General features: G+C 38.0%; 2 protein-coding genes across 54 annotated transcripts in view; one reads left to right on the top strand and one right to left on the bottom strand.

Annotated features, from left to right (window-relative positions):
- The window catches only part of LOC102400543 (ABI family member 3 binding protein), a 295,359-nt gene extending 276,797 nt beyond the window's left edge, over window positions 1-18,562 (top strand). For all 50 annotated transcript variants that reach the window (XM_044941166.2, XM_044941140.2, XM_044941123.2 and 47 more), the window contains 5 exons: window positions 12,576-12,655; window positions 13,377-13,406; window positions 14,155-14,316; window positions 15,572-15,694; window positions 17,331-18,562. In XM_044941166.2, coding sequence (XP_044797101.2) covers window positions 12,576-12,655; window positions 13,377-13,406; window positions 14,155-14,316; window positions 15,572-15,694; window positions 17,331-17,446 — 511 coding nt within the window. In that variant the 3' untranslated portion in view covers window positions 17,447-18,562. The remainder of the gene's footprint in view (window positions 1-12,575; window positions 12,656-13,376; window positions 13,407-14,154; window positions 14,317-15,571; window positions 15,695-17,330) is intronic.
- A 312-nt stretch (window positions 18,563-18,874) lies between these two features.
- The window catches only part of TFG (trafficking from ER to golgi regulator), a 31,696-nt gene continuing 27,457 nt past the window's right edge, over window positions 18,875-23,113 (bottom strand). For 2 of the 4 annotated variants that reach the window (XM_025282921.3, XM_025282931.3), the window contains exon 8: window positions 18,875-19,686. In XM_025282921.3, coding sequence (XP_025138706.1) covers window positions 19,307-19,686 — 380 coding nt within the window. In that variant the 3' untranslated portion in view covers window positions 18,875-19,306. Of the gene's footprint in view, window positions 19,690-23,113 lie in introns of all 4 variants that reach the window. The other 2 variants (XM_006058747.4, XM_006058748.4) reach the window with 1 other exon arrangement.

Genomic DNA, 23,113 nt, shown 5'->3' with positions numbered 1-23,113 from the left:
AGCTGTGGGCTTATCATACAAGCCTTTATTATCTTGAGGTATGTTCCCTGTATACCAAGTTTGTTGAGAGTTTTTATCAAGAAAGAATGTTGAATTTTTTCAAATGCTTTTTCTGCATCTATTGAGGTCATATAAATCATATAGTTTTTTTATCCCTCTTTTTGTTAATATGGTATATCACATTGATTTGTGAATGTTGAACCATCTTTGCATTCTTGGAATGAATCCCACTAGATCATGTTTACGATCATTCTAATGTATTGATGAACTTGGGTTTGCTAATATTTTGTTGAGGATTTTTGCATCTATATTTCATCAAGAATATTGGATTATAATTTTCTTTTCTTGTAGTGTCCTTGTCTGGCAGGGTAATGCTGACCTCATAAAATGAATTTGGGAGTTTCCCTCTCCCCTTCAATTTATTGGAAAAGTTTGAGAAAGACTGGTGTTAATTATTGAATCCACCAGTAAAAACATCTGGTCCTGGGCTCTTGTTTCTTGGGAAGTTTTTGGTTACTGACTCAATCTCCTTCCTAGTAATTAGTCTACTCAAATGATCTGTTCTTTCATGCTTTAGTCTTGATAGGTTTTATGTTTCTAAGAATTTATATATTTCTTCTAGATTATTCAATTTGTTGGTGTATAATTGTTCATTGATCTGCTACAATCCCTTGTATTTCTGTAGCACCAGTTTTAATGTCCGGAGAAGGCAATGCCACCCCACTCCAGTACTCTTGCCTGGAGAATCCCATGGACAGAGGAGCCTGGTGGGCTGCCATCTATGGGGTCGCACAGAGTCAGACACGACTGAAGCGACTTAGCAGCAGCAGCTGCAGCAGCAGTTTTAATGTCTCCTCTTTTATTTCTGATTTCCTGACTTTACTTGAGCTCTCCCTTTTTTTCCGTTACTCTAGCTAAAGGTTTGTCAGTTCTGTGTATCTTTTTGAAAAGCCAGCTCTTAGTTTACTGATCTTTTGTATTGTTTTTTCTGGTCCCTATTTCTTTTACTTCTGCTCTGCTCTTTGTTATCTCCTTCCTTCTACTAACTTTGGGCTTAGCTTGTTCTTTTTCTTGTTCCTTGAGATGTAAAGTTAGGTTGTTTATTTGATATCCTTTTTTTCTTAATATAGGTATTTGTTAAATTTATTTACTATAAATTTCTCTCATAGAATTGCTTTTGAGGTATTCCATAAATTTTGTTATGTTGTCTTTCCATTTTCCTTTGGCTCAAGATATATTTTGATTGCTCTCGATTTTTTTTTCTTTGACTCATTGGATTTTCATTCATATGTTTGTTATTTAATCTCCATATATCTGTGAATTCTCCAATTCCTTCTTTTAAATTGAATTCTATTTTCTTACCATTCTGGTTAGAAAATATACTGTATATGATACTAATTTTCTTAAATTTATTAATACTTGTCTTGCATCCTAACATTTGACCTATCTTGAAGTATTAAAGAGTTTGGTCCATTTACATTTACAGTAATTATTGTTAGATATGGACATACAATTGCTATTTTGTTTTGTAATTCTTTTTTTCCTTTCTTCATCTCTCCTTCTCTTCCTTTGTGATCTGATGACTTTCTATAGTGATATGCTGTGATTCTGTTCTTTTTGTGTGTATATCTATTACTGGTTATTTGTAGTTACCATTACTTATTACTTATGTAGTTGCCAGATTTACAAACAATACCATAAGTCTATTTTACATAAAATCTGTTTAAGTTAATGACAACTTCAAACACACACCAGCTCTATTTTTTATACTCTTCCCTCCACATTTTGTTTTTATGTCATAATTTACATTTTTACACTGTATATCCATTAATTAATTATTGCAATTGTAGTTGTTGTAGTATTTTTGTTTGTTTTTTAACTCTCACATTAGAGTTATAAGTGATTTACTCTCCACAGTTTTAACATTAGAGTACTCTAAATGTAACTGCATATTTACTTTTACCATTGAGTTTTCTACTTTTATGTTTCCCTGTTACTAATTAGCATCCTTCCATTTCTATTTGAAGAACTCTCTTTAACATTCTTGTAAGGCTGATGTAGTGGTGATGAACTGTTTTGGCCTTTGTTTGTCTCAGTAACTATTTTCTCTTTAATTCTGAAGACCAACTTCGCTGGGTTTTGTTTTTTTTTAATTCAGCACTTTTGACTGTATCATGCTGCTCCCTTCTGGCCTGAAAGTTTTTGCTGAAAAATCTGCTGATATTGTTATGGGAACTCCATTGTACATAACAAGTTGCTTTTCCCCTGCTGCTGTTAAGATTCTTTCCTTATTTTTAACTTTTGAAAATTTAATCATCATTAATGCAGGTCTATTAAAGTTAATGTTGATATGGAGCTCTTTGGATTCCATTGGAACTCTCTAGCTTTCCTGGGTCTGAATGTTTCTTTACCCTGGTTAGGAAAGTTTTCCTCTATTTCTTTGCATTGACTGCTGAAGAAGGCTTTCTTATCTCTTCTTGCTATTCTTTGGAACTCTGCATTCAGATGCTTATATCTTTCCTTTTCTCCTTTGCTTTTTGCTTCTCTTCTTTTCACAGCTATTTGTAAGGCCTCCCAGACAGCCATTTTGCTTTTTTAAATTTCTTTTCCATGGGGATGGTCTTGATCCCTGTCTCCTGTACAATGTCACGAACCTCAGTCCATAGTTCATCAGGCACTCTATCTATCAGATCTAGGCCCTTAAATCTATTTCTCACTTCCACTGTATAATCATAAGGGATTAGATTTAGGTCATACCTGAATGGTCTAGTGGTTTTCCCTACTTTCTTCAATTTAAGTCTGAATTTGGCAATAAGGAGTTCATGATCTGAGCCAGTCAGCTCCCGGTCTTGTTTTTGCTGACTGTATAGAGCTTCTCCATCTTTGGCTGCAATGAATAAAATCAATCTGATTTTGGTGTTGACCATCTGGTGATGTCCATGTATAGAGTCTTATAGAGTCTTCTCTTGTGTTGTTGGAAGAGGGTGTTTGTTATGACCAGTGCATTTTCTTGACAAAACTCTATTAGTCTTTGCCTTGCTTCATTCCATATTCCAAGACCAAATTTGCCTGTTACTCCAGGTGTTTCTTGACTTCCTACTTTTGCATTCCAGTCCCCTATAATGAAAAGGACATCTTTTTTGGGTGTTAGTTCTAAAAGGTCTTGTAGGTCTTCATAGAACCATTCAACTTGAGCTTCTTTAGCATTACTGGTTGGGGCATAGACTTAGATTACTGTGGTATTGAATGGTTTGCCTTGGAAACAAACAGAGATCATTCTGTCATTTTTGAGATTGCATCCAAGTACTGCATTTCGGACTCTTTGGTTGACCATGATGGCTACTCCATTTCTTCTGAGGGATTCCTGCCCGCAGTAGTAGATATAATGGTCATCTGAGTTAAATTCACCCATTCCAGTCCATTTGAGTTTGCTGATTCCTAGAATGTCGACATTCACTCTTGCCATCTCTTGTTTGACCACTTCCAGTTTGCCTTGATTCATGGACCTGACATTCCAGGTTCCTATGCAATATTGCTCTTTACAGCATCAGACCTTGCTTCTATCACCAGTCACATCCACAGCTGGGTATTCTTTTTGCTTTGACTCCATCCCTTAATTCTTTCTGGAGTTATTTCTCCACTGATCTCCAGTAGCATATTGGGCACCTACTGACCTGGGGAGTTCCTCTTTCAGTATCCTATCATTTTGCCTTTTCATACTGTTCATGGGGTTCTCAAGGCAAGAATACTGAAGTGGTTTGCCAGTCCCTTCTCCAGTGGACCACATTCTGTCAGATCTCTCCACCATGATCCGCCCGTCTTGGGTTGCCCCACGGGCATGGCATAGTTTCATTGAGTTAGACAAGGCTGTGGTCCTAGTGTGATTAGATTGACTAGTTTTCTGTGAGTATGGTATCAGTGTGTCTGCCCTCTGATGCCCTCTTGCAAAACCAACCGTCTTACTTGGGTTTCTCTTACCTTGGGCAAGGGTTATCTTTTCACAGCTGCTCCAGCAAAGCCCAGCCATAAATGGGAGAGAATAGAGATCTCTTCAAGAAAATTAGAGATATCAAGGGAATATTTCGTGCAAAGATGGGCTCAATAAAGGACAGAAATGGTATGGACCTAACAGAAGCAGAAGATATCAAGAGGTGGCAAGAATACACAGAAGAACTGTACAAAAAAGATCTTCACAACCCAGATAATCATGATGGTGTGATCACTGACCTAGAGGCAGACATCCTGGAATGTGAAGTCAAGTGGGCCTTAGAAAGCATCACTACGAACAAAGCTAGTGGAGGTGATGGAATTCCAGTTGAGCTCTTTCAAATCCTAAAAGAGGATGCTGTGAAAGTGCTGCACTCAATACACCAGCAAATTTGGAAAACTCAGCAGTGGCCACAGGACTGGAAAAGGTCAGTTTTCATTCCAATCCCAAAGAAAGGCAATGCCAAAGAATGCTCAAACTACTGCACAATTGCACTCGTCTCACACGCTAGTAAAGTAATGCTCAAAATTCTCCAAGCCAGGCTTCAGCAATATGTGAACCGTGAACTTCCTGATGTTCAAGCTGGTTTTAGAAAAGGCAGAGGAACCAGAGATCAAATTGCCAACATCTGCTGGATCATGGAAAAAGCAAGAGAGTTCCAGAAAAACATCTATTTCTGCTTTATTGACTATGCCAAAGCCTTTGACTGTGTGGATCACAATAAACTGTGGAAAATTCTGAAAGAGATGGGAATACCAGACCACCTGACCTGCCTCTTGAGAAATTTGTATGCAGGTCAGGAAGCAACAGTTAGAACTGGACACGGAACAACAGACTGGTTCCAAATAGAAAAGGAGTACGTCAAGGCTGTATACTGTCACCCTGCTTATTTAACTTCTATGCAGACTACATCATGAGAAACACTGGGCTGGAAGAAGCACAAGCTGGAACCAAGATTGCTGGGAGAAATATCAATAACCTCAGATATGCAGATGACACCACCCTTATGGCAGAAAGTGAAGAGGAACTAAAGAGCTTCTTGATGAAAGTGAAAGTGGAAAGTGAAAAAGTTGGCTTAAAGCTCAACATTCAGAAAACGAAGATCATGGTATCCGGTCCCATCACTTCATGGGAAATGGATGGGGAAACAGTGGAAACAGTGTCAGACTTTATTTTTTGGGGCTCCAAAATCACTGCAGATGGTGACTGCAGCCATGAAATTAAAAGACTCTTACTCCTTGGAAGGAAAGTTATGACCAACATAGATAGCATATTCAAAAGCAGAGACATTACTTTGCCAACAAAGGTTCGTCTAGTCAAGGCTATGGTTTTTCCTGTGGTCATGTATGGATGTGAGAGTTGGACTGTGAAGAAGGCTGAGTGCCGAAGAATTGATGCTTTTGAACTGTGGTGTTGGAGAAGATTCTTGAGAGTTCCTTGGACTGCAAGGAGATCCAACCAGTTCATTCTGAAGGAGATCAGCCCTGGGATTTCTTTGGAAGGAATGATGCTAAAGCTGAAACTCCAGTATTTTGGCTACCTCATGCGAAGAGTTGACTCATTGGAAAAGACTCTGATGCTGGGAGGGATTGGGGGCAGGAGGAGAAGGGGATGACAGAGGATGAGATGGCTGGATGGCATCACTGACACGATGGACGTGAGTCTGGGTGAACTCCTGGAGTTGCTGATGGACAGGGAGGCATGGCGTGCTGCGATTCATGGGGTCGCAAAGAGTCGGAGACGACTGAGCGACTGAACTGAACTGAGGAGTTTTCAGCTGTTATTTCTTTCAATAAGCTTTCTGCCCCCTTTCTTTCCCTCTCCCCACTCCCCTCTGGGACTCAAATACTGCATATACTGGTCCATTTGGTGATGTCCCATACATCCCTTAAGCTGTCTTTTTGGTCTCCTCTGATTGAATTTTACAGCCCCATCTTCACATCCACTTGCCCTTTCTTCTCCTCGATCCACTCTGCTATTGAACTCCTCTGATGACGTTTTCAGGTCAAGTGTTATACTCTTTTAACTTTGTGTTTTCCAGTTTGGCACTTTTAAATATTTTCTGTTACTTTGTTCTCCTGACCTTGGTAGGCATATTAATGACTATTACTTTGAATTCTTTATGAGGTGTTTGCTTTCTAGACATTAGATAAAACAGCCACCTCTCCCAGTCATGATGGAATGGTCTCAGGTAGGAAATAAACCTTTTGAATCAGCCCAACCTCAGCTCAAATAGGAAAAAGAGTACGTCAAGGCTGTATATTGTCACCCTGCTTATTTAACTTATATGCAGAGTACATCATGAGAAACACTGGGCTGAAGGAAGCACAAGCTGGAATCAAGATTGCCAGGAGAAATCTCAATAACCTCACATATGCAGATGACACCACCCTTATGGCAGAAAGCAAAGAACTAAAGAGCCTCTTAATGAAAGTGAAAGTGGAGAGTGAAAAAGTTGGCTTAAAGCTCAACATTCAGAAAACGAAGATCATGGTATCTGGTCCCATCACTGCATGGCAGGTAGATGGGGAAACAGTGGAAACAGTGGCTGACCTTATTTTTCTGGGCTCCAAAATCACTGCAGATGGTGATTGCAGCCATGAAATTAAAAGACGCTTGCTCCTTGGAAGGAAAGTTATGACCAACCTAGACAGCATATTAAAAAGCAGAGACATTACTTTGCCAACAAATGTCCGTCTAGTCAAGGCTATGGTTCTTCCAGTGGTCATGTATAGATGTGAGAGTTGGACTATAAAGAAAGCTGAGTGCTGAAGAATTGATGCTTTTGAACTGTGGTGTTGGAGAAGACTCTTGAGAGTCCCTTGGACTGCAAGGAGATCCAACCAATCCATCCTAAAGGAGATCAGTCCTGGGTGTTCATTGGAGGGACTGATGTTGAAGCTGAAACTCCAATACTTTGGCCACCTGATGCCAAGAGCTGACTCACTGGAAAAGACCCTGATGCTGGGCAAGATTGAGGGCAGGAAGAGAAGGGGACGACAGAGGATGAGATGGTTGGATAGCATCACTGACTCGATGGACATGGGTTTGGGTGGACTCCGGCAGTTGGTGATGGAGAGGGAGGCCTGGCATGCTGTAGTTCATGGGGTCGCTGATGGTTAACTAAGCCAATTATTTTACTTGAGGTATAATATGCCTTTTATTTTTTCAATATTTCATATAACGTTGAAAAGTGAAAGTGTTAGGTGCTCAGTCATGTCCGACTCTTTGCAACCCCATGGACTGTAGCCTGCCAGGCTCCTCTGTTTATGGAATTCTCCAGTTAAGAATACTGGAATGGATAGTTATGCCCTCCTTCGGGGGATCTTCCTGACCCAGGGATCAAACTCACATCTCTTGTGTCTCCTGCATTGGCAGGCAGATTCTTTACCAGCTGAGTCACAGGGGAAGCCCCTTCATCTAATGTTACCCAAAACTAATTTCTGAGGGTCATCCTTGTTAAGGAACAAAAAAGGAGAGAGTTTTCTTCTTATTCTCTTCCCTAGTGATGGACTCTGGGAATTAGTGATGGACAGGGAGGCCTGGTGTGCTGCGGTTCATGGGGTTGCAAAGAGTTGGACGTGAGTGACTGAACTGAACTGAACCTGAGCTCCTACTTGTTTCTCAAACATCTGAGATTGTCCAAGCAACTTTCTTTAGCTTTAGTGACTCATAGTATTTGGGGGTGTGCTAAAACTCATTAGTGTCCCAAAGGGGAGAATCACAGTCACCATCTAGATGCAGGCTGATTACGAGCTGAACACTAGGTAGCAGTTGGGAGATTAAGTAGTTAAGCCCCTTCTAGGGAAACACTAGGAGATGGCCGTTTTTTGCCTGCTGAACCCAGGATATAGTTGGTGTGGGGAGTGGGGTGAGGTATGGAAGTGTGCTCTGTGTGCATTAAAAACTGGTTCTTTGTTTGCTGCTGCTAAGTCGCGTCAGTCGTGTCTGACTCTGTGCGACCCCATAGACAGCAGCCCACCAGGCTCCCCCATCCCTGGGATTCTTCAGGCAAGAACACGGAGTGGGTTGCCATTTCCTTCTCCAATGCATGAAAGTGAAAAGTGAAAGTGAAGTCGCTCAGTTGTATCCGACTCCTAGTGACCCCATGGACTGCAGCCCACCAGGCCCCTCCGTCCATGGGATTTTCCAGGCAAGAGTACTGGAGTGGGTTGCCATTGCCTTCTCCGCTAGCCCTGTGTATTTGTGAACACAAATTGCCTCTCAGAGCAGGCAATATGGAGACCTATCCCTTGGGCAGTAGTTGTGAAAGCTGAGACTCAGCCATTTGTACGAGTCCCTTCCAGGGACATATTAGTGATTTATTTTTATTGTTGGAGCAGGCTGGAGGGAGAAGGCAGGGAAGGTGTCTGCCAACTTCCCTGTCTCTGGAGAAGATCACAGCTAGTCTCTAAATATGTGCTAAAACTAGAAGCCTCACCCTCAGGTGTCAGCTTTTAAACTATGCAGTTAAACCCCTTTCAGGGAAAAATAGGAAGATGGGCATTTTTGCCTGCTCCCTCTGTGCTGAGCCCTAGGGGACTAGCTAGTTAAAAATTGCTTCTCTGCCACAGTCCTGTGGGACTCATGAATGCAAGGCCCCATTGGCTATCAGTCAGGTGATCCAAGGATTTATCCCTTTGGATGGAAGCTATAAACTTAGGGCACAAACATGTTACAACCTCCTTCCAGGGCGATACCAGCAACTTTCCAATGGCTTCCCTGGTCTCCAGGGAGGATCACAGGCCCCAGATACTTGCTAAATTAAAATCCTGGCCCTGAAAAAAAAAATCCTGGCCCTCAGGCATTGTAACACTGGCAGAAAAAATAGGTGATTTTGCCTTTTGCTATCCAGTAAGGGCATAGCCATCGTGACTGCTCATGCACTTGTAAGAACAGCTTATTTGCTATATCCTTATGGTTTTCATAAACACAAGCCCTGCTGGCTTTCAGAGCCAGGTACTTAGGGGACCCATCCCTCAGGTAAGAGTCTTAAAAGTTGGGATGTTAGATGTGGGCTATAAACCCTTTGCTCCTCAGGAAGAAGTTGGGAGTTCCCTCTTGATTATATGGTGCTGTGTCAGGGGTGCTTTATGGCAAGTGTGTCCCAGCCCTTGCTGCCCATCTTGATATGGGTATTCTCTCATTTCCCTAATGTAGAGGAGTTGCTCAGCTACTTTCTGGATCTCTTTCAGAGGGAACTGCTCTATGTGCAGATGTACATTCAATGTGTCTGTGGGAGGAGGAGGGCTCGGGGCCTCCTATTACATCTTAGTACACCCTCTCTCATTTTCAATTATTTTAGGTGTTTCTTCTGTTAATTAAATCCATATGTCTAGAATATTTCTCCAAATGGCCAAACATTTGAGTCACCTATTTGTTACATGTGTTTGTTCATGGCAACATCTCCTGGGACCCCTCACCATCATCTTTAGTCTCTCTCCTACACTGAGGATAATTCCTATGTCCATGTCTTCCTTGTTTACTCCCTTGCTTTCTGGCATTTCTTGAGAAACACACCTTCAAGAGAGGTTATAGAAGATATTTTTGGGTCCTTATGTGTCTGAAAATATCCGTGCTTTACTCTGATACTGTCTAACTAGACATAGATTGTAGGGTAACATGAACCCTTGAAAGTATTGTTCCATTGTTTTCTAACTTCTGGAGTTGCTGTCACACATCATTCTGATTCTGGATTCTTTGAATGTGACCAGTTTTCTTTTCAGAAACATTTAAGATCTACTCTTTATCCTAGTACTCTAAGATTTTGCAATTTCTATGCATTAGTCTTTTTTTTCTTATTGCTTGGCAAGTATTAGGCCTTTTAAACCTAGAAACCCATGTCTTTCAGTTATGGGAAATTACTTAAAAACTTCTAGGGTAATTTCCTACCTTCCTTTTCCCCTCCTCTCTCTTCTAGAATCTACTAGTTTTGTATTCCCTGAAATAATCTGCTCATTCCCATATTTTCTCACATTTTTCATCTTTTGTCCCCTAATATTTGTGTTTCTTATTTTCCAAATATTCTATCTGAAATTTTATTCTGTACTTTTTATTTCAAATAATTTTCTTCTGCAAGCATTTTTGCATAGCTAAAATGCTATGCTTATTTCCTATGTGCAATCAATATTTTCCCTAAGACATTACTTAAAAAAAATTTTTTTATTGAAGGATAATTGCTTTACAGAATTTTGTTTTCTGTCAAATCTCAAAATGAATCAGCCATAAGTATACATATACCCTCTCCCTTTTGAACCTCCCTCCCATCTCCAGCCCCATTCCACCCCTCTAGATTGATACACAGCCCGTTTTGAGTTTCCTGAGCCATACAGCGAATTCCCCTTGGCTATCTTACATATTGTAAGTTTCCACGTTACTCTTTCCATACATTTCACCATCTCCCCATGTCCATAAGTCTATTCTCTATGTAAGACATTACTCTTATACCTACAGTGTCATAAATCTCATGACAAAATGTGCTTCTTGGGAAAAATTTTGCCTTTTAAAATATACCATTTTTATATTTTGTTTAATATAAAGGCAGCCAAAAATATCTGCCTTTTAGTTCCCATGCTATTAATTATAGTTTAAAATGATTTCTTCAAAACTTGTCAAGTATCATAAAATGGTGGCCAAAAAAACCTCAAAAGTAGCTTATCAGTATTTGTAGCCATACTACAAATATAGCTGAAGTGTAAATAACTGTGAAATAAAAAAGACACGGAAATAATTTCATCAGACTTGGCCAAAGCAGAGATTTTTGGCAATGGCCTAGAATGTGGAATGCCTTGCCCACTTGAATCAAAGTTTAGATGCCTGTGATTTCTTTTTTCCATTTTCAGTTCACCATAGTGGGACGATTTTTTCTTTCTAAGTTCATGAGGCCTCTGAGCTAGAATTTAATCTGTGGAAATATTCTATGCCAAAGCACCTGATGTATGTGCAATTTATTTAAATGAGATGGGTGGCAGTCTCTTATGCAAAGGATAACAACACTTTCTACCAGCTGATTAGTTTGCAAAAATTCTTTCATGTGCAGTCTCTCACTATAAAAACTCTGCATATTTTAATCCCCATATCACAAAGTTTGGAAGTTTAGAAAAGCAAAGGCAATAAGAGTACAATAGTTAAGAGCCTGATTGTTCTCAACTGATAAATAGGATTAATACTTATTTCTTGGGGTTTGTGTGTATTGTATTACTTTTTATATGTAGTGTACTTTTTGAGTACATAGGAAGCACTCAAAAAGTGGTTGACATTGTAATACTTGAATCTGTCTTCCTTATAGATTGCAGCAGTGTTTTAATGCAATGCCTCAGTAGCCAAAAATCTTTTGAGCCCCAGAAAGTTTTCCTGTTATTGCTCACTTGGTTATCCTCTGTACCAAACTGAGAGCTGTCATCCTTCTGTTTTTCACTTTTTTAATAAATTTGTGTGTGTGTTCTGCACTTAGTCAATTATAAACTTTTCAAAAAGGTGAATTATGTCCCAAAGTCTTTCAAAATTTTGAAACTCATAATTCTCAGCTGACTCAAGCTGGTTTTACATTTGAAACTACTTTCCTACCAAGTCTGCAACCTAAAGGAACTCTTAGTTTCAGGCAAACAGCAAATAGCTTTACTATTTGAATTTAAAAGGATTTGCTCTGCTTGAGTATTCTATGGATGAAATTTGTCAAATATTGCCTAGCAATTTAGTGAATAATTCTTAAGGACAGAAATCAAACAAACTTTTAACTATTAGGGATATGAGCTTATTTTGTCCTTTGTTTTTTTAACATAAACGGTTAAGGAACTGGTCCATATGAATCTGGTTTATAGAGGGAGAGGGGGGTGTCTTTATGCCCATGTTTATCCTGAGGTGACATTACCATGCCATTACTCAGGATATATCGTGACTTCGTATGATCCACATAAGATGCGAGTTCCAGGTGATATAATCAGCAACTTCCTGCAACGTAGTATTTTCATATGCATCTGTTCCCATAGTTTATCTAGTTCTCATGTGTCAGTTGCCACAGGATTCACCTCAGAAACTTACTATAAATACCTTTCTGGAAGCCCTCAAAAATGGATTCAGTAGCTACCATGGAGCAAAAAAATCTGCATTTTAAATAAACTTTCTCCACTACAACTCTATCATGTGCTTCTCACATACATAGTTCAAACCCCACGGTAAGGAACACTAAGTCTAAGGCAACAACCCAAGTTGGGAGTTTTGCAATTCTTTGCTCCCAGGAAGTAGCTAATCGTTTGAAGAAAACTGAGACTCCTCATTACTGGAATTAGCCTGGGTCCACCAAATATTGCTTTCCTGCATGTCTATTAACAACCTGCTCAGCTATTTTTATTCTGTTAATTTGGAGATTTTAAAAGAGAAGTCTTTTTTTTTTTTTTTAACCCCTTTCTTTTAGAAAACAGACAAGCTGTTTGAACAGTAAAGAAATTTTTCTTTTCCTGAAGCTGCTTCTAGAACACAAGTCCATTCAACATTATGATGATTTCAAAACAGAATTGGGAGGAACATTAAGTATGACCAGATGTTTCCTACTTCTGAAGAATGTTGTTCTCTTTTTCTCCCTCTTCAGCTATGAATTCCAGGTGAAACCCAAAAACCCACTTGGTGAAGGGCCACCCAGCAACACAGTGGCATTCAGTACTGAATCAGGTAATTGCATCAGCCGGAATTCCCAACAAGGATATAAAGGGTCAGTGTTTGCATAGCTTGTCTGAAACCAGCTAAACGAGGTAAAGCACTTGATTTCAAAAACCCATCTATTTGAAAAACCAATGAAGGTACCCTTTAAAGAAGCAACACCTGGGTTTTTCCTCATTTATTTTCATGTCAGAAAAATGCAGGCTTATCAGTGTAAAAGAGAGGAAGTATGAGGTCACTCTATACTCAATAGTGAATGAATGCTCCTCTCTGTGCCTAGAATCAGAATGTCAGACTTAGTGAGCCAGTTGTGTCCAGAAAGGGAATTCATGTGATAGCTTTTTATGATGAACAGCTGTGAAATATTCTGATCTGGCCTAAGTTCCAGTTCCTTAAGATATATCTGCACAACTGCAGTTCATGGCATCCTGGTGATTTTGTCAATGGATGTTTTATGAAGCTAAAAAGAGGAAGATTTGAAAGTGGAAGTAAAATCTAGTACAGCAAAAAAGACTCCTAACTACTTAAACCACATATAAAAGACATAGCTGAGCTTCTCCAACACAGAACCATCCCCAAAACAAAACTCACAGTTTTCAAGTTTGGACTTTAGTAGGAGTGTATGTTGTCCAAGAATCCATAACATCTGTTAAGCACCCATCTTCTTTGCCACATCACTGGAATACTGGGACTTACCTAATAAACTCTGACTATGTTTGCTATTTCTCCTCAGCTGACCCAAGAGTGAGTGAGCCAGTTTCTGGTAAGTACCTACCTCAATGAGAACACAACTGCATGCTTTTCTAGTGATTCAGCTAAATGGGCATGGTAGAATTTTAGTCATGATTTCACTTTAGTCCATTTAGTCTTCTTCAATTACCTATGAATGCTTACCTAAAATGTTCAGTAATACTGACAGCCTATGATGTTTCGGGAACAAGTTGAGTATTCTGAAACCTGCTTTTCATTCATAGAACAGATTGGCTCAAATCTTCTGTTTAAGATATAGCACCCTCAATTCCACTTTTGTTTGTGACTTTATTTATTTTCACTGCTGTGTTATATTCCACTGTGTAGGGTTAGGGTTATCCATTCTTTTTTATTTTTTTATTGAAGGATAATTGCTTTACAGAATTTTGTTTTCTGTCAAACTCATCTCCACTTTTAATAACAAGTCACATTAAAGCAACTGTTCACACTCAAACAGTTTATCTCAGAAAAAGAAACCTAATTTTGTTCCTAACGTGATGCTATGCTGAGCACTGCAGAAACTAATCAACTTTGACACATACCGCTCCAAGATTCACCTCACTATTGACAGAAAATTAATGGGGGGCTTACGTGTTTAAACACCTGTATTTTTTCACTCCAATATTTAGCACTGGAGAAAACCAGGTATCAGCAGGTTGACAATGAACTTTGCAAACTGCTTTTTTTAAAAAGCTTTTAAGATAGCTCTTCAGGACCCAAAGTTAGATACTAAACTCAAACCATGTGCTTTCTTTATGCAGCGGGAAGAGATGCCATATGGACCGAAAGACCCTTTAACTCAGACTCTTATTCAGAATGTAAGGGCAAACAGTATGTCAAAAGGACATGGTATAAGAAGTTTGTAGGGGTGCAGCTGTGCAACTCTCTCAGATACAAGATTTACCTGAGTGACTCCCTCACAGGTAAGAACAGGAAATGCTCTGTAGCATTCTGTGACTTAGACTTTTCTATGGATTCTGCCAGACACGACAGAAATACGGGTTTTCTTTTTGAGCAAGGTGTTATTGGAATCTTAGGATCTGAGAAATGCTGTAAGAAGGTAAATAATGAAAATGCAATTCGAAACAGTGCCATCATGGCAAAGTTGAATGTACACAAACTAGTCATATCCAAGCTCAATTATGTTATAGCCAATCCAGAATGAAAAGCTTACTGGTAGTAAAATGAGTGTATCTAACAATAATTATGGAAGGAGTATGACCTGTTTAAGATTTTAAGTCTGTCAGAAACAAGAGCAAGGTTAAGACAATCAGCCAGAAGGGCTATAACCCCTTGCTCCAGACTCAGTGGGTTCTTTTCTCTTCTGTATTCATACAGTAATAATTTTAAACCCCAACATAGAAAGGTAGACATTTGTTCCATCATTTAACAAATAATATATGTTTTGTTTTGATGTTGCTGGGGACAAAGCAGGACTGTTCCTGCCCCTTTTATAAGTCTGTGAATCCCTTGGCTACATATTAACACATGACTTTTACAAAGTCATTTTCTTGGCATTCCCAACCATTTCTAGTGGGGACAGACAGAAAACAAATATGTAAATAAGAATTTCATATAGTACTTTGAAGGAAAAAAGGGATGAAAGAAAATGGTGGAATGGAATGAAAGCTCCTTCAGTTAAAATGTTTAGGAAAAGCTTTCCTCAAAAGGTAACACTTACCTTTTGAGAAGAAAAGGTAAGCTGAGAAGAAAACTGGGAAGGAACCAAGAAAGACCAAGGGATAAAGCAGCAGAGGTAGAGGGAAGGTAACATGAAGACCTGTAGCAGAAACCCCTCTCCAGTTTACCAGCATGGCTGAGGCTTAGTACAGGAAGATCAGGCAGGCGTGCATAATCACGTGGAGCTTGGAAACTGGGTAAGGACTGGGTTTTATTCTGAGTGTTAACAGAAGACTGCTGGAGAGATTGATGGAGGCAAGTAACATTATCTGAGTTGCATGTTTAAAAGATGACTAATCTGTGAGAGGAGGAGGAGAGGAAGAATAGGGAAAGCCAAGAGTAAAAGCAAGGATGCAGCTGGGAGATTCTATCACTGTGACTTGAACTAGAATGAACAGGTGGGGAAGTACAAGAACATGGAAGACGGATTATTTGAAACAATTTATTTCAGAGTTGTCCCAAATCAAAGAACTACCTCATGATCCTTTTAATTTCCAGGAAAATTTTATAACATAGGCGATCAGAGAGGCCACGGGGAAGATCACTGCCAGTTTGTGGACTCATTTTTAGATGGACGCACAGGACAGCAACTCTCTTCTGACCAGTTACCCACCAAAGAAGGTAGGTTTTCTGAGCTTGCTCAAAAGCAGGAGGCTTTTACAAATGAACCCAAAAACCATTCAGTCTGAGCAAAAAGTTAAAGTGTCAGCTGCTCAGTCATGTCTGACCTTTGCGACCCCATGGACTGTAGTCCACCAAGCTCCTCTGTCCATGGGATTCTCCAGGCAAGAATACTAGAGTGGGTTGTCATTTCCTCCTTCAGGGGATCATCCGGACCCAGGGATCAAACCCAGGTCTCCTGCATTGGTGGGTGAATTCTTTCCTGTCCGAGCCACCAGGGAAGCCCTCAGGCTGAACAAAGCAATCACTTTAAAAATCATTCTGTAGTCTTCCTACTCTACCTGCCAAAGAAAAGAAGACTGTCTACATAAGACCTTAACATGAAGACTTTAATAGAAGTTTCTCAACTTTCATCCCATTTCTCAAGACTCTATTGCTTACACATACATTCTACTTTAAGAAAACCTGAATCTGCAAAAGCAGCTCTTGAAAGAAACTTTTCCCAAACTTAAATCATTCATGTACTACCTTTATAATTTGTCATACTCAGCACACAGGCAGGTTTTAATTCCTTCCTAAAAAAAATTAAAGCTTTACTACTATCATGGAGAAGGACATGGCAACACACTCCAGTATTCTTGCCTGGAGAATCCCACGGACAGAGGAATCTGGAGGGCTACAGTCCATGGGGTTGCGAAGAGTCAGACACAACAGAGCAACTCACACTTTCACTTTCCTACTATCATAAAAGGAAAAATATTTTTTGCCTTATAAATAATTATATAACTACACAATTAAAATAGAAGAATTCTGCTAAGAAGTGACTAACCACTGCAACTTTCTAAAGACACTTTAGCACCAAGCTGTGTCATGAGAACTGAAAAGACTGAAAATCAATCCCTGTCCAGGTAGGGTAGGAGAGGGTAAATTATATATCCATTATTACTCAGGAGCTACCAAGAGAGACTTGTTAAATACTTAAAATCATTTGATTGGTCTTTTTAGCTACATATTTTGGTCACTGGCATTAAAAATAGCAACCATAGTAAAAGATGACTGAATAAGATCTGTGAACTTATTAAAAGAAAATTGAAACTATAACCGCACAGGAACTAGATAGAAAAGATAAGTTCTGTCTATTTCCATAACATTTTATATTCTCAGCAAAATTTTAAATCATTTAGTGTAGGATCCTTGAAGGATATTTTCACCGAATTTTAATTCTAGACATTTAGCAATCTTAGAACTACCCTTTTGTTTCCTAACATTTTAGCACAACACACCTCTCTACCCAGATCACTTCTTCAGACTACTCTAGGCTATAATGTGCAGAAAGTACACTTTCACGTAGAACAGTTATACTGAACTTGGTCAATGACACTCAAACATAAAACCCTTCCAACTCCTGTCCCTTTTCATTTCAGCTTTCTCTCAAGTATCAATAGTACCAACCCATCCTAGGTGTCCATATGTTTAGCCCACCATTACCACCTAAGGAAAGACACTGGGGCCTCTGTTGCTATCCACTGTCTAAAACACTCTGCTTCACCTAGACTAACCTTCAAAGGCACCCTTCAATCTATGAGGACAAAAAATATAACACAGCAGCTATTAATTTTAATTATTTCCCTCTTAGGCTATTTCAGAGCAGTTCGTCAGGAACCAGTCCAATTTGGAGAAATCGGTGGTCACACTCAAATCAATTATGTCCAGTGGTATGAATGTGGGACCACAATTCCTGGAAAATGGTAGATGCTGCAGTCACATTCAAAAGTGCCTTCTGTTTCATCGTTTCAAAAAATAATTGGAAACAGTATGGTATTTGCCACATGCATTTAAAGCTCTTTTGTTTACTATGTATAAAATTTTAAAATCTAATAGCAATATTAGATGTTTATTAGAAAGATTGCTAAGAATATTTATCAGGTTTTACAAAGTCATTTTAAGAAAGCAAAATATTGATATTAACAGAATAACATTTTTGGGGAAGCTGGCTCCCTATTCATGGTATTTTAAGAGATCATTTGTATATTATTTATCACACTGTTGTAATGATGTTCTGAGATACTTTTATAACAAAATTAACATCAAAAAACTAATATACTTTAAAAAAATATTTACATTTATTGTGTACTCTTCCTACTGTTAATTCCATAAATCTCTACTTGGCTTAACTTATTAGATCAAATTATCATCAACATATTATATCTGGGGAGAAAAGGTCCTAATATTCACGTTTATTTAAACTTCAACTTTTTAGTAACAGTTGAGTAACTTTTGAAGCATTTAAATAGCCATTCATGCAAATATACATTTCATTAATTATCTACAAATTGTTGCAAAGGTTGTTTCAATCAGTAAATTTCAGTTGAAAATGGAATTGAGAATTTGATATATCATTTCAAAAATACATATTTTGTGCTTTCTCTACCCATAAGTATGCTACAATGTCTGAATGTTCTCTGTCAAACTATCCCTTTAAACAGTTGTGTTCATACTGTTTTTAATTCTAATCAAGCTGTATCCAAAGACTGTAGCAAAGTCTAAGCATAAAAGGATAACCCATGATGAGAAGCCTACCATTTTATGATATTTACTCTATTTTTACACAGAAGATCTCTAGGGAATGAATGTATCAGAGGCTGTTTTCTTAATTCTAACAACCTGTAATGAAAATCTGACTTATTTTTATTTAAAACGGTATTATTCTCCTTCACTGGGGAGGAAGACAGGAATGCTGCATTGGTGCCCTCATTCTTAAAGGACCTTTCTGTGCTTACCTTTCAACATACTTCAGTTTTATCAATACTTCATATTATATTTTTCAAACAGTATAAACTCGCAATAAAGAGATGTAGTTTTTTTTAAGACTGAGTTCTTCATTTCTAAATGGTTGATTTCTATAAGGAAACACACAGGTTGTTTAGAATCTACCAAGCTCCCTTTCATCTTTTAATATTGTATCTACTGTGTTTATATATAATGCTAATCTTGATCTATTTTAAAGTTTTGTCATTTAAAACCAAAACCAGGACAGAAGACAACAGCACTGTGCTTCTCTGAATAGAAAGGCCTAAGATAAAATGTATTATTTCAAGACCAAAAACATCATTAAGGATTTTTCTCATATATACACATATATAGAATACCAAAGACTAAATTAAGTTACAAGACCACCAATGGATTCAATCATCTTTATTAACCTATCAATGTTACATTTTATACATAATAGCTACTCTTCTCAAAGGGATCTACTTTAGTACATCGTGTTAATAATAAAAAGCCAAGTAAGAGGGCTGAACTTCAACCTAGCATTTTAATATCCTCTGGACAAGGCAAGCTAGAAAATCAATCACTTTGCACACATGTAAGAGTAGTGTTCCAAAATAAGTAGGAAGCTGCTATACTTCTAAGCAGGGGAGGAAAAAAACTTCCATTTTGGTCTTTTTTCTTCCAGCAAATTACACTTTCAATTAACAGCAATAATGGTATCATAAAAAAATGCTCTGCTTTTTAAATTCCTGAACTTCAATACAAATTAAAATAGTAGTATTGGAGTCTTTTGGGAGGCAAACAGCTAGCAGCTACATTCATCAGTGTAACTGAGCCTCTTTATCGATAACCTGGTCCAGGTTGGGTATAGCCCTGACCAAAGGGAGGACGGCTACGTGCATATGGGTTAGACCCACTTGCAAGAGGGGTCATGGTACTTCCAGGAGGTGGGGTGAAACCTGGTCTTGGCTGGTAGGCCCCGGGTTGGCTTGGAGCCATTCCCGGTTGTGAGGCAGGGGCCACAGTGTAATTAGTGGGCTGAGAAGTTTGGGTAGTGTAAGTTTGTTGAGGGTAACTGCTCGCCTGATACTGCTGTGGAGGTTGAGCAGGCAGTTGCTGAGGCTGACCAGAAAAGGCAGGTGCCGGTGCCTGGGAAGTTGGTTGCTGGCCATATCCTGGGAACTGCTGAGGTTGTTGGGGTCCAGTCTGCTGACTATAACCTGCTGAAAAGGCAAAACATGTATCTCTTACTTTTTCTTTTGGTGAACATTTTCCAGAGAATTAGTCTTACTGTTATGGACAAAAAAAAAATAATAAATGAGAAATTTAACAAACTTAATCCTAAGTATTTATGCACCAAGTAGAGTAGTGGATTTTATATTTCAATACCATATAGTAAAGAAGCATTTTCTAGACAATTTTGTAAACCCTCTAAAATGAAAACCACTATATATATATATATATATTTCTTCTACTTCAACTCCTCCTAGACTGTATAATCCCTGAGAGTAAATGCCTGTTCTAACATAACTCCCAGTATAGAGTATATGCTCAAATGACAAATGTCGGAATTAATGCAAAAGCTAGTCATTAACCTGGTTTTGAGGGGCCTGTTTAATAACAGTACCAAATAAAAACACGTTGTAGAGAATGAATGTTTTTAAATGAAACAATGCTGCTACAAATACAACTTACTATGTTAGTGAGATGCTTTTTAGGCTTATTCATCCTATAAAAATTAATAAAACATTAAGAATAAACATTAAGTGCCCATTTTCACAATCTTTAAAATCTTTTAGATTTGGTATCATGGTTTGCCTTTACAATTGCAGTAACAACAGAAAGCACATCATACTGCCCCACAAAAAAGAACATCTATATTCATTAGGTACTAGGATGTAAAGCTTTTTAAAAGAAAAGGTCTGCTTCACTAAAAACTTTTATCTCTACCATGAAACACACCTGCAGCTACTTGCAATGAAACCTCTCCATTGACTGGAATCCTGTCAGCATTAAATACCAGATACATAAGAAAATTATTAAAATGTGTACAACCCTGCATTTAAAAAAAATAAAAAGGATTGAATGAACTGAGTATATTCTGAACTCACCTTGAACCTGGGTTCAAAATTTACTCATGAAAGAAAGCTTTTGACATAGTCCATGAATAAAACTGGAAAAGGTCACAGAGGAAAACTGCTAAACCAGCAGAGTGCCAAAGATGGTCGAATGTTACCACAAGCACTAACAGTCTCCAAGCAGAGTATTTAGGTGACTGTTTCCATATCTCCCAATTTCAAGTTAATAGGACTAGCAGGATCAGAAACACAAAAATAATACTTTGAAAAGAACTAAATTTTACTCAGTGAAGATCCTAACTAAAATCATTATGAGCAAGCTTAATTTTTAACAAGTAACTCAAAATACCTAATGCATTTTACTCATGGCAGCACCTAAATCAAACTAAATTCATGAAAAAACATTGATGTCATACAATTTCTCCTATCCTCTACATAAAAACATAAAATTTTTTTTACTGTAAGTTTTTGGAGAAACAGGAGGTTTTATACTGAAAATGTCTATTCAATTTAAGATTGTGAGCAAAAAAAAAAAAAAAAGCTGTGTTTTCATCCTGCCAATTGATATCTAAACTGGCTTTTCAACAGACTCTGGGGACAACTAAATCTTTATTTTTCAAGAGAGAGGATATTGCCTAAAAGCCTAAGTTGCTGTTTAATTAGCAATCTACAGTCTTTGACCATAATATAAAATACCTCTGTATATATAAAAATCCTTCCTTCCACCACTATCCCCTCCCTTGAAAAACAAAATAACTTTGGTGAAAATCACCATAAATGGCAAGAAATGGAGATTGTGTGGTTGTCTGAATAAAGTAAAATTAAGGACAAAAAGTCACGTGATCCATAAAGCCTAAAATATTTACTATTTCGTTTTTTATGACAGAAAAGTCTGCCAAGCTCTGGTTGGTGCTGAGAGAGTGAGAATGATGTAGGGAAGTCATTAACTGCAAAGTCAAGTGTACCAGGTTCTGGTCTAGTCCCCCACTAAATAGCTGCTTGTCCTTTGATGCATCACAACTCTTCGGACCCTAGTTGCCTCATTTATAAAATGAGTGAGTAAGACAAGATCAGTGGTTCCCAATTCTCACTACACTTTAGAATGACCTGCAAACCGTTTAAGATATCAATGCCTGTACCCCACCCTCAACCAAATAAAACAAGATCTCTAGGAGTAGAGCTCAGGCACCTGTAAGTTTTAAGAAACACCTCTCCAGGTGATTCTGAAGCATGGTGAAGATAGAAATTGCCTGAATTAGACAACAGTGAAAAAAACTTATTATTTCTACAAATTGCCAATATATAATTTGTAACAGATTTTCTCTAAAAGACTGCATTCTGAAAATAACCTTCCCCCAATATTATAGTCCAAGTTTAAATTCATTCCACCTAGTTTACATAAAAACTAGCAGCTACAGGTTAAGTCACTCTACAGCAAATCCAATCCAAATAAAAATTGCTCTTTGTGTTAAAATATGTCAAACTACAACTGTAGAATTTTATGGTCTAATTCAGGGAGTCAGCAAATGTTTTTCTATAAAGGACCAGATAATAAACATTCTAGGCTTTGGGGACCACATGGTCTCTGAAACTTTTAACTAAAAGGGTGGTGTTTTCACAATGAGTTTCAAGTAGATTAGAAAAATAAAAAATAACAGAGCAATGTACTTGCTTTAAGAATAGTTGTCCCCTGTCATTTTCTATTGAGGAACATGATTTTAGACTTCTTTGAGTGGGAGATCCTTTGGCTCACTGGCAACAGTCTACTATGTGGAGCTTCAATCTCAGACTTTTCAATGATACCTAGGTTAATATTTATATTAAACGAGAACATGTACAAAAACTCCTTTTAAAATAATGCTCTAGAGTTATGCCTGGCTTCCAATGATGGTTCCTACTAGCTGTGATGTACTGACCCAAGGTAAGTTGCTTAATCCTTCTGTACCTGAAATAGGGACTGATAATGAAGCTAACTTCCCCCCATGTATTTATTGTGTGTTCACAGCTCATTTTTGTAATTTTTTTGTAATTTTTTAAAATTACAGTTGAAATTCTGATACTTAAAATATTTGACTATAAAACAAGAGTTGAACATAAATTCTCATATAACAAAGGTAAAAATTACCCAAATTATAATTATTTGAATTATAATATTCAAAGCTATACTGAGAGATTTTTATGTTCTTAGTTGTCTGAATTACATTTCACACAACTCTGCTTTTATGGACTGTTTTTAGTATTCCTACATACTTCTGGGAGATTTAAAAACCTATGTAGCTCAATTTGGTTCTTATTTAATAAGATCACCTCTTTTTACATATGAGGGAACTGTTAAAAAGTGTTTTTTCCAGGTACTAGAGTACACTGGGATAATGTGTTACATAAAAAAGAGGGAAAAAAATTGTGCATTTTGCTCTACATCACCAAGCAGGTAAGCTGATCACATGAGTAGGAGATAACTTTGTATTAAAAACTTTTTTATACTACAGGTTATTACTGAATCATCTACTATGACTGTGTTTTACCTGCCCACTGGAACTGAAATGGTGATTTACAGTAAAAGTTCTAT

The sequence above is a fragment of the Bubalus bubalis genome, chromosome 1, assembly GCF_019923935.1.
Source record: "Bubalus bubalis isolate 160015118507 breed Murrah chromosome 1, NDDB_SH_1, whole genome shotgun sequence".
In the NCBI taxonomy this organism is placed as follows: domain Eukaryota; kingdom Metazoa; phylum Chordata; class Mammalia; order Artiodactyla; family Bovidae; genus Bubalus; species Bubalus bubalis.
The sequence above is the reverse complement of the archived record's forward strand: the minus strand, read 5'-3'. Positions and strand labels throughout refer to the sequence as shown.